The sequence below is a fragment of the Porites lutea genome, chromosome 6, assembly GCF_958299795.1.
Source record: "Porites lutea chromosome 6, jaPorLute2.1, whole genome shotgun sequence".
Lineage (NCBI taxonomy): Eukaryota > Metazoa > Cnidaria > Anthozoa > Scleractinia > Poritidae > Porites > Porites lutea.
The window spans coordinates 24952062-24964484 of NC_133206.1; the positions used below are offsets into that span (position 1 = coordinate 24952062).

Sequence of the window (12423 nt, forward strand, 5' to 3'; positions counted from 1 at the left end):
ACAAACCTTAAACACCATCTCTGGATTAGTAAGTTGTTCCAAAGCAGCAATGAAGTCACTCAGCAATGGCATGTCAAGCAATGACTGAAGACTGTTGATTGTAAAATACAACGACGAACATTAAGATATTTAACGAAACTGCTTGCAGTCTACAACAACAGTTTTCAACATTACTTATCAAACTGATTTATACATTCACCGAGAAGTCAAAGATAAGGAAATAAAATCATTTCTGTTGTATAGAAGTGGAGACAAAAGTTACAGTGCGACCACACGAACCAAGGCCCACCAGAAAAAAATGAGACAAATTTTGAAATTAGCTAATCACAAGTCGAGAACAATGAAACTGCGCATAATTTTGTACTCAGAGCCAGTTCAAAATACGTTGCAAACCAGTTTTCTGAAGGATATAAATAAGGAATCATGACGTTTGTGTAAATCAAGCTGAAAAATGTTTCGTTGGCCGGAATTGAACAAGAAGAACTATTAAAAAAGTGACGGTCGCTAACCAAAGATCGTTTTTATTATACGAAGGAATTTTGGGTTTTTCTGTTCCGTCAATCATCTTAGCGGACCTCTTGGGAAACAGATGTTTACTTGAACGAGTTCAAAAGGTCATGTCTTTGTGATTGGTGGATTTCGATCCGTTTTGATTGTTTCTGTCTTTCATTGGGTTTATTGCTCAGTTTGGGGCACTCATCGACTAGTTTGCTTCAAATATTTTTTTTCTAGTCTTTCTTATTTTTGTCACTTGCAAGAATAAAGCAATGTGTGCCTTTTCCCTGGACAAAAATTCCACTAACCATGGCAATTTCCTTCGCTTATTCTTAAGCTGGGCGAGTACGTTGCATTGTAATTTGCATTAATCTGCCCCATATCTTCGTAATCACCGATTTTCTCGGCGCTGAGCGCCGTTTGCCGTGAAATGAGCAGCCGTCGCCTTAAGTTCGGATTGTTCAAAATTTCTTTACTGCTGGCTTTGATTCCGGGCCAACGCAGACTATCTCAAAACACTTTTCAGCTTGATTTAGTTACAAAAAAGTCACGATGCGTTATTTTTTACATCCTTAAGAAAAATGGTTCACAACCTATTTTGAATTGGCTCTGAGTAGAATTATGCCCAAATTTATTGTTTAGATCTCAACTTGTGATTTGCTAATTTCAAAATTTGTCGCAAAATTTTGTATGGGTGGCCTCGGTTCCTGTGATCGCGCTGTAATTGTGACAGAAACTGGATATCAATTTTGTCGATTTGTAATTTTCGCTTTTAGTTTTCAGTCGCCTAAAAACCCAGGTTTCTTCTTACATGGCGTTGCTGGCATTTTCTGCCCGGCAAACGGTTAGACACTGGTGTTATTTAAAGGCCCATTGCCAGCCTTGATAGTGCACTGCGCACCGCGAACATTTCTTGTTACTTGAAATTACTGATAGTTGTGACAGGCTTTTCTAAAGATTTAGTATCCCTTCGAACGGCTCAGGGTATCCGTTCGAAAAAAAATGTCATCCCTTCAAAAAAGAAATGTCATCCCTACGACTCAGGCTATTCGTTCGAGAGAAATACCCATCCGTTCGAACGGCTCGGGCTATCCGTTGGAAAAAATTGTCATCCGTTCTAATGGCTCGCTATTGTTCCAAACCACTTTCACTCGAGCCGTTTACGACGAACCTGTCAAAAAATGTAAGCTTAAATGACTTACGTAATTCTTCTAAGCGTTATTTACCATCCCCTCATGAATTTTCACGGTACATTTTCCGCTGAATAGCCTTATTTGCTTTCATAACATTCGATTATCGTTACCAGTTTCAGTCAAGACTAAGTTATAATTATGTTTTGACTTTCAAACGCTTTTGATCGCCGTGGAAATACACTCTCACTGTCAATAAACTTTGCCTGTCCAAAATACCATCATCTTCCTTCACCAATACCGGAAAAAAACAATCAAAAGCTAGTATATAGATTTAGCGAGGGCTAAAAGCGAAGCTCCTACATATTAACTCGAATTAATAATTTAAATCAAACAATAAACTTGTTTTCCACAATTCAGTTAACTTTAGAGCACATTCATGTCACTTTTGAGGGAAAAGTTAAGTGATTTTAGAGAAAAGTAATTTGCAAACAGTCTAAGCTAAGAGTGAACTTAATCTTACATTGAGTTGATAGCCTTATATGTACACCCAAAAAATAGCAATCATCTTCGATCACATTTAAGAGCGCGGGTTCTTGATCACAGTAGATGATTAGGCCTGGGAAACAAATCAGGCCGAATTTTTTGCGTTCGACAAGTTTACTTTACAAAATCTTGCCAATACACATCTTGCACATACACACACACATAATATATAGATTTAGCCAGGGCTAAAAGCGAAGCTCCTATTAACTCGAATTTATAATTTAAATCAAACAATAAACTTGTATTCCACAAATCAGTTAACTTTAGAGCACATTCATGTGACTTTTGAGCGAAAGGCTAAGTGATTTTAGAGAAAAAATAATTTGCAAACAGTCCAGGCTAAGAGTGAACTTAATCTTACATCGAGTTGACAGCCTTATATGTACACCCAAAGAATAGCATAGCCATAATGGCTCTTGATCACAGTACATTAGGCCTGGAAAACAAATTCTTGGAAAACAAATCAGGCCGAATTTTTTGCGTTCGACAAGTTTACTTTACAAAATCTTGCCAACAAGTCTGGGGACGTGTAAACCAACCTTTTATACTTTTTATACATCACATCTGAGGTGAAACAGTACCATGAGGCGCTGCTTTTATCATACAGACCTCGGACAGAATGCAGTATTTCACAATTTTGCAATACAAATTGCATTCACTCAATATTCAGGACGATCGAAGCACGTGTGGACTTATAGCTAAACCGTTTATAAAAACATTTCCAAAATCACCTATACGGCTAGCCGGTTCTCACTTTTGACAAGCGCCAATGTCGACTGTTTAAATTATGATTAATAGAGTTATACGCTTCAACAGAATAAAGAATTTATTATGTTTTTTTTATTTATTTAATGGTTTTATAACGATGTGTAATCGTCAAAAGCGTTTGATACGCGCGGCATTTTGACTACTCCTGCATGCAAGCGATGTTCATGAGCGACTGAAAACAAACGGCACAGCGATAAAAATTGCAAAACAATCAATAAAAGGAAAATAATTCGGTAAAACATATACAGAGACAACAATTTTCATTCACGAAGACAAGTATTAAAGTGTCTCTGAAAATCCTTGTTTATGTTTTTCATTTTGTAAGCCGGCTTCCCGGTGTTTGCTTTTTCAAAGATGAACTCGAGGCAAGATAATCGCTCAAAGCTATCTTTTACAGCCAGAATTATAACTAAATATTCTTTGGAACGTTTTCTTTCTATTTGCGGTGAGAAAATGTCTAAGGGCTTTTTAAAGTTCTATAAGCTTACAATCAAACCTGATACTCGGTCAGATCGTTGTCTCAAATCTTACAATTAAAACGTGCATAAACTAAATAGCCGCATAAACTACGCTCGACTTCATTAAATTAGATATAAAAAACAAACGTCAAATACAGTAATTACTCAGGTTTACCATTCGAGATGCACTGAAAACTATAAAGTAAGGCCAGACTCGCTTCAGACTTTTCAACCCTCTTACGCATCAAGCAAGGTGAAAAACGAAAACGATGTCATCCGAAATCGGATTTCCGACTTTGACAAGCGACGTATTTCTCAACCAAAAACCCAATAAACAAACTAGCTGAATTTCATTTTGTACATTCAGTGGAAAAAGACAGTTAAAAACATCACAAGTTGACACAAAACTCTGTCAGCTTCAGCAAAGTAAACAAGTTTCAAGATGCTGCATAAATTTTCCGCATGAACTCACCTGTCAAATTTTGACCAATCAGAGCATAAATATTGGACGTAGAGCGTGACCAACGCGTGACCTTGGTGAGAAAAGTCAAAAGCAACTGGCATGTCTTCCCTGCCTGTAAAAACTGGCTGAATTTTAGCTTCCGAGGTCAGTTTAAAATCAACATTTTAATTGTGCGGCACATACAAAACACAACATATTTCATATGAATTAAAAAAAAAATTAACTTGAGCCTGCGATCATTTGAAAACTAGTAACTTGTCAGCGAATAACTTCAAAAAGATATTCGACCTCGATGGGTCCACACCTGAGCCCGCGATACAGTCAGGTGATACTAGTCAGCGGATACCCTGTTTTGACAGCTGTCAATTGATCACAACATTGATGTGCAATATATGTGTGAAATATCAGTCCTCCTGTGCTCCCAAACTGGCTAGAAAGTGTGAGGATTAAACACTGGTTTCCCTGTGGTGCGGACGGACGGGCGGGCGGGCGGTGTACGGTCACGTGATTACCAAATTTTCTGGAATGGGTAGATTTACTTACCCATGGTGCTCCGAAGGCGCGCTTCGCGCTCCAGAGCTCCGCTATTACCACGACACAGAGCTGTGTAAAATGAAAACGGTTCCTTACACCTTCACGGCGGCTTACATGTTATAAACTTGAATGCACGTTCATATTTTGTCACATTACCTCGGCATCTCACGGAGCCGTACCCGTTTCTTTCAGGTAAACCTGAAATGTCAATGGACTCATCCACTTCCATGAGAAAGGATACTTATTTACTGACTCTGCAGGCGAACTGTGCAACCATTTGTCAGATGACGAAACACACAACGCCGACGCGACCACATCTGACTAGCTCTGACTATTTTTGCGAGAAAACCTGGCAAAAGTGTTGAGCAATCAGAGCGCGCCATTTACAAAAGCGCGATTTCAAAACAAAAACAAACGACCGCGTTGCATCAAGGTTAGCAATAGGCCTTTACTGCCTCAAATTAACTACAGTAAAGACTCTTCTAAGATACAACAGTAATGTGGACACAGTGCAGTTGTACAGCCAAGAAGGCTTAACTGTTAACTAAATCCTTGTTATTTTCGGATGTGTTCGCAGTCAACTGTTACCTTTTAACCATGCCCTCATTAGCTTTTCCTTCCTTACTTTGTTCAAACACAAACTGTTCACTACTTATGTTTAACGGATACCAAAGGGCCTGAAAAGCAAAGGAAACGTTTTCATAATCAACAAGATAACCTTGCAAGTGACCGCTGTGTTCGTTGCCTTTATAAGCACCTGCAACCACACGGGCAGCCTCTCAGACACGACCTGAGAAAATAAGTTACTCGTGTCATTGCCAGTTATGAAGGGGATATTACATGGCCGCGCAGAAATAGGAAATTTCTCTCCGAGTGAGTTTGTTATTTTTTTATTTCAACGCCAGGAGAAAGAAATTTCCAGATTTCATATAAACACCAATGAAATGCCCAAAATTTCATTGTTTTGCGGCGAAAGCCGCGGCTTAATTTGAAACCATATCAACGGTGATAGTTTCAATGTTATCTTCACGTGTGAAGCTATCATGTTTTTGCGGGAAAACTCACATTGTATTTCAATTTTGTGTTTATGTAATAAAACTTTGTTCTTAGTGCTCCGAGGACAAAAAACGGTTCTCTGATTGGCAACAACAACGACAACAATAACAAAACAATAACAGTTCCTCCTGCCTTTTAATTCTTTCTTTTAATTATATCCTTTACCCAATCAAAAAACTGGGTCAGCATGAAAATAACCAGGCGCAGTTATTAAACGTAGTTTAGATACTGTTTAAGAAAACCGCGTTCTAAGCCATTTTCAATTTGCCTAACGGTTCTATCGAAACACCATTTATTGTGAGCAGTTTTATCAAAGCATATCGAGTAGACAAGAAAAGTATTTTTATCTTCTTAAAATAACCCACCAAGGAAGAGTTCTTGAGGTCCAAAGATTTGTTAAACCGCGCGTTAAGTTAGACTTCGTTTAAAATTTTAGTTAAAGCAAAGAAAAATAGCAGAGAAAGAAGTAAGTTCATTCTTTCCCAACGAGTCATTCGTTAGGAAATCATTAAGTAAAAGTTCTGTAAAAAAGCCACGTTTATAACTAAATATTGTACTATCTGTCGGTTGAACATTATTGTCAGTACTGATAAAGGACTATTGGTTCAAAACCAAGTCCTTCTAACCATTTTAAATGAAACGTGAACAAAAAATGCTGTGCTATGGATGTGGTTTCCTCATAGTTTATGTTAAACGAGCGTTTCCTTGCTAGTAAACAACGAAGAGGTACGCAGCTCACTGATATTCTTCCTTTATTTTTTAACCATTAACTGACGAAACACAATTTACTTTGACTGTAATATGTCATTCGGAAACTGCACGCACTGTCAGTTATAGTAGTCATCACACTCATTTAGTGGATCATATTTTAAAGATGATACGACCCCTACCTAAAATCTATTTACAAAGCTGCAACGTACTACCTTACTGACACGTGAAGCTCAACTGACCTGAGGGTAGGTTTGCGCTATTTCATGTAAAATGGCATGCACTGCTTTGCCTTCCGGTTTGTTCAACACAGCAAGCATTTGGTTAATCCAAGTAATGAACATCCAGCATGGGACATCAGACGCCTCGAAATACAAATGACAACAAACAATATGATCAATGTGTACAAAAATCAAGTTATTGGGAGACGACTGCGTTTGATAGTGCAGATGCCTCTTTCATTATAAAATTCTTTATTCCATTCATCACCATAAATATGCAGGTTAATGTGTTCTATATTACGATTGTAAAACTCCGGCATTAAAACTATCGCTAACTTTCATGCGGCTGATTAAGAGTTACCTTTTTAATAAACGCTTCTAAAGTATCAGGATAAGTCTGTACAATCTGAAGTAGTCTTGGAAACCTCTGACGAGCTTCATCGGCGTTATAGCACATGGATTTTAACATGTACCGTACAACAATCCCGGGAAAGAGCTGGAGTCAGAAATGCAAATAATTTCAACAGTAATACAATGGCAAACTAAATTACTATCCATGGATGATGAAATCAAACACTGTCACGGTAATAAATAGATTTAGATGCGGGGGCATAGTGATATAAAGACAACATATTTCATATGAAGTTTAAACAAAAATATACTTGAGCCTGCGATCATTTGAAAACTAGTAACTTGTCAGCGGATAACTTCAAAAGATACTCCACCTCAATGGGTCGACACCTGAGTTCGCGATACGGTCAGGTGATACTGGTCAGCGGATACCCTGTTTTGATAGCTGTCAATTGATCGCAACATTGATGTCCCATCAGTTTTCTCCTGGGCTCCCAAACTAGCTAGAAAGTGTGAGAGTAAACATTGGTTTCCTGTAGTGCGGACGGACGGTTTTTCGGTCGGTGTACGGTCACGTGATTACCAATTTTTCTGGGATGGGTTGATTTACTTAGCTATGGGGCTCCGCCCACGCACTTGCGAAGCTATTAAACTGGGAGAAGGTATTTCATTTTCAGAAGATTCAGTTCACTGGAAAGCTCAAGAGGTATCGCGGAGATAGAGCGTTGCACCGGCTTCATAGTTCATAGCGCAAAACATCAGTAAAACTCTGCTTACCTTTGTGTCAACCTCAACTGGTGGACCATCATCTACAAACCACGAACACGACGTTAATCAGTGATAAAATAATATCATACCTAAAGACAAGTTATTTTAGAAAACTGACAGAATATCGTGAAGATAAGGTTTGAAAACCTCTTTTGATTACCAGTCCAATCACATTACAACATTATATCATAACGACCTACCAAATAACGAAGTCCTCGGTATAACGAACGATATTCTTCACCACAGCAATAGTAAAAAAAAACCTCGATGTAACGAAACCTCGAACCTCGTTACAGATAACAATTTTGCCAACGTTTTGCTAGTCCCTTGGCCGGAAGTTCGTCATATCGAGGTTTCTAGTATTCTGTTGGTTGACAAACATTAACTTTGCACTCATTCAAAGAGAAAGAATGTAGTTTTGTACATACTCACCTTCCTCTTTCTTCCTGAGACAACTATCACAAAAATTGACCATAGCCATCAGAGCTTGTACCACGCCATTGCTAACAGAATATCCAAAAAGAATCAATCAAATCAGAGCAAGAAACCACTCGCAAGAAAATAACGTGGATAATATATAGATTTAGCCAGGGCTAAAAGCAAAGCCTCCAATTCTATACTTATGATAAATGCAATAAAAATTTAAAAGTAATAACACCAACTCTAAGCCAAAAAAAGAAAAAATCTTCACATCCCTAAGAGCCTTCCGCATCAGACACCTTTAGAGAGAGGGGCTAAATGATTAAGAAAAAATATCCCGCAAACAAACCTGAATTGAAAAAATTGTTTAATTGTAGGTCTCTTAAGTAGCAGCAATTTACAGGTTATGGTTAGGTTATGGTTTTTTGAGCTAATGTTATGAAAGAACAATGACAGGTAAATAACTTAATTTCTTGAAAATTTTTATTCAAAAACCCATTGGTTAATCCTAAAAAACAATTCGCGTAAGACAAGTTAAATCGTTGCGTTCACGCACGATAAATCGGTCGAGCACATGGCGAAAAAACAATTTCAAATGCACATTTTGTGGTTTTTCTTTCATGCCGACGTTTATGAAACCTTTATAAATACAAAAATTCCCTTTAAAAAACGTACTTTTCATTGATCATAGAGGACAGAGTGTACCTCAAGTGTCTTCAGAAACCTCGCTGCCTTGTTGGTTCAAAACCAGCCAAGCGCTCCTATCCGCCGTGTAGAAAACAAGGTTGAATTCCTCGAAAGACAATGTCGTTTGTCTACAAAAAGGAAACTGAGCATTCTCTTGAACTTGCTCTTTCCATTTGTGTCTTTTATCGGCGTATTTTCAATCTTGAAAGCAAAACTTTAATCTACAAAATCACCCAAGATGAACGCGCGCCAGCCATTATGTTGATGGATGACATTTACTAAGGTGTCAAATCCGTTTGACCATTGACCATGACCACTGGACGATTGTGGGAAATGGAGTATGGGTGATTCTACTGATTTAGTTTGAGAATTTTTTCCCAAACCTCTCTGGGGTTAAATTTTTTTTCCCCGAGACATAACGGTGTAAGATTTTTTTTTCAGCATTATACGTCATGAGGGATATTTTTTTCAGTGCAGGATATTTTTTCCCGGGATTTTATTTGCATGCTTTTTTCCCCTCAAAATCAGTCTGCAGGACATTTTCCGGAAATCACTAATAACCCCCTGAAAAGTCAAATGGTCCACCAAACAATTAGTCAGTTGACAGATTCTGATTTGTCAATCAATTTCTAAAGGCTATTGAAACAATAGGGGACAAAACTCTCTATAGGAGAGGGGAGGAAATCGTTTCTACTTACCCCTTCCCGGAGAGTCCGTATGGACGGACGTACGGAGACGTCATAACCAAATTTTCTCGGATGGATAGTTACTAAATTTTATTACCCATGGTGCTGCGCAGCGCGCGCTTCGCGGAGGCTAAGCAATTAATTGTTCTTACTGCATGAAAAATTATCACATCTTTTGCCATTTCAAAAAAAGGCTGTTTTCAGGCCGCTTACTACATGTTTATTGCAGACAGCAGTGCCCAAATGATCGACAGCTTGTTAATGTAAAGACTCTTTTTTTACCTCTACCTAATTTACCTGCATCTGAAGAAACTGGCAAGACCGCCGAATGTTTCTCACGGGATTCCAGGTAGGGAAAGGCGACTGTGTATCTATCTCAGTCTTCGCAAAACTCGTTTGGTTTGATAGTCTCGGCTGAAAAATCATTTTATTTCTATTTCTGTTGTAGTCTGTTTGATTTCGTTTCGTATCTATTTGTTTACCAAAGACTTCTAAGAAATCCGAACGGTAGTTAAAACTCGGGTTTTATAGTGTGTTGTTTACAAACTTGCCTCTGGAAATTTTGGTAGAATGAAAAGTGCCTGTCGCTATCCGCACTATTTTCGGAGGACAAATATAGAGGCCGGGACTTTTTAGTCAAATTCCACCGGTTGTATACCGCAGAATATGCAACGGGTTTCTAGCTATCTGATTGGCATTAAATATAAATACATGTGTAAAATGTATCATGTACATGTACCTCGTTTCAGATCCTTTGTATCTCTCTTCTGCGTGTTTAGCGGCCTTGATAGCCGACTGAAGTGATACAAATGAGCGCGTCATCAGCTGACTTACATTCTGCAGAGTAAAAAATTATAGAGAAATGTAAACATCATTTTAATGGTGCGATCCTTAAACTCTTAAATAATATATCTACCCGGAGTTTGGAAAACCGGGTTAGCAAATATATGGTAATTTCTCTCAACTTCCCCTGTATTAGCTTGTTCACTGTCTTGTATGTTTATATCTCATCTTTTTCTTGGATATTTCGTGGTTAGGGATTTGTGTAGAAGTGGCTGTAGACAGGATTTCGCGAACCTCTACCGAAAACAGTAGTGTATTGCTAGCTATTTAAGTTGTTATGTAAGCCTTAACCAGGCACTTTTGGACTGCATTTCACTTAACTTAAAAATTTCTAGACTGAAATGACACCAGTTTGAAACTTCACGGAATCAGATTACTGAATAAATGTTCTAAAATTTGCGTCATTTTAAATCTAGACACGGTGAAACGCTTCTAAGGACCACTAACTTACTGCCCAGCGTCAGATAAAGGCTTTTAACCGGCCTTTGAATGATTTTTCATAGTTTTAAATTGCTAAGTCGTAGAATGAGTTTATTTTTTTGCTAACACGGTTTTCCAAAATCCAGGTATATATATTTTTATATTTTGAAGACATTTCATTTTAATTGTTTGATTTTGGTCTTTAACGGGTGGTATGTGAGAACCAGAGACTTTCTATCAACGGTTGCGTCACTCTGTTCGGACGGGCGTAGCGTGACCTTACGGCTAATGGTTGCTACCCTCTGTAGATCGTTTTCACGAGTTGAAAGAGGATAACCACGGTTGGTAGAGTGAAACCATCTCCATGATCGCACAAGGAAGTGCAAAGACGACGCAAGCGGAGAAACTGGCTGTAAGGGATAGAACGTTTGTAGTAATGAAGGTCGAAAGAGGAGAAATGGAGGTAGTTGTGAGAGTCAGTGTTTTGGTAGTAGACGGAGGTTTGTATCCTACCATCAGAAATCCGTAGGTGATGTCCAAGAAAGGTAGTTCTATTTCAGAAATGGAACTACCTTCGTTAGCAACGAAGTTAATAAAGGCTTCCAGTTCATCTCTTCTGCAAGAAGTTGCTCCAACAATGCCGTCAATATACCGCTTTCTGGTCATTTTTTTTAAGCGGTCATGTCGGCAGGCGCTCCGCATATGCCGGTTTAAAACTCAAAACGTACCAATGCTTTATGTCGTAAACTAAAATGAGTCAAGTTAAAAATCTACAGAAGGAAAACCTTAAACTAAAGGGAGAGATTTCAGCTGTAAATAGTGAACTCCAGAAGCTGAAACCGATCATCGAGCAACAACGACTTCAAGCGGACATCGAGCAGGTTGGAGACGCTGCAACAAGATATGGAAACAGTGTCCAAAAGAGTGTTGATTTCTTATGTGAGGACCACCATATAACGAAAAACTTTCGAGAGGATATGTCGAAAGAACTTGACAATCTAAGCCGTAAGCTTGAAGCGATTTCTACAAGAGTTGACAGTTTGGACGCCGCCATTGATGACTTACTGAAGTACAGCTTTCAGTATAACGTCAAAATTATTGGCTTTCCTGATCAGGATGAACATGAGTCTGCTGAAACCACCACGCAGTTGTGTTTAAAGCTTTTCCATGCTATCGGAGCCGAGGGAGTGACGAAAAACGACATTGATATCGCTCATAGAGTGAATAGCCGAAGGGCTGACCGCCATTACCCAAGACCTATTGTGTGCAAGTTTATAAGACGACTGGCCAAAGAAGAAGTCATGGCTCATCGCAATGAAACTTCGAACTTAAAACCCTGATGATCTGGATTTATCTGCTGATTTTCACACGGAAAATATCCGAATTCATGAACACCTGATCCCGAGGTTACAGCAACTTCTTAGCCAGGCAAACAAATTGAAATCTACACATCAATTCCAGTACGTCTGGGTGAAGAACTCTGAGATTCTGGCTCGTAAATCTAGTAGTTCTCAGGTCTTCAAATTAAAACGCATGGCCGATCTTGACAATCTGAAGCAAAGCTTGGTCAGTAATCCAACTCAGGATTAAGGAGATAAGTGTCTTAATTGTTATTCGTTCATAATCTTAATGATGTGATACAGTTATTGGAAATGGCTTCGCACAAAGAGATGAAAAATCTCACTAAAGATTGATGGAATTGCCATATTATAACTGTAAAGATCTGAAAAATGCCCACCCGCAGTATAACGCTTTACTGGACACTAATCTAGCCTCCAGGAAATCGATCCATTCATTTAATAGCTTGTATGATCTTGGTCTTTTTCAGAACGATTCCCTAGACAAAACGATTGATCCTGATGCTAACTT

General features: G+C 38.6%; 1 protein-coding gene across 1 annotated transcript in view; it reads right to left on the minus strand.

Annotated features, from left to right (window-relative positions):
• Window positions 1-12423, minus strand: part of LOC140940209 (DNA-dependent protein kinase catalytic subunit-like) — a 296315-nt gene that overhangs the window by 18238 nt on the left and 265654 nt on the right. Inside the window, exons 93-99 of the mRNA XM_073389127.1 lie at window positions 10031-10128; window positions 7931-8001; window positions 7508-7539; window positions 6741-6875; window positions 6401-6523; window positions 4983-5071; window positions 7-91 (exon numbers count right to left, since the gene is read on the minus strand). Coding sequence (XP_073245228.1) covers window positions 7-91; window positions 4983-5071; window positions 6401-6523; window positions 6741-6875; window positions 7508-7539; window positions 7931-8001; window positions 10031-10128 — 633 coding nt within the window. The remainder of the gene's footprint in view (window positions 1-6; window positions 92-4982; window positions 5072-6400; window positions 6524-6740; window positions 6876-7507; window positions 7540-7930; window positions 8002-10030; window positions 10129-12423) is intronic.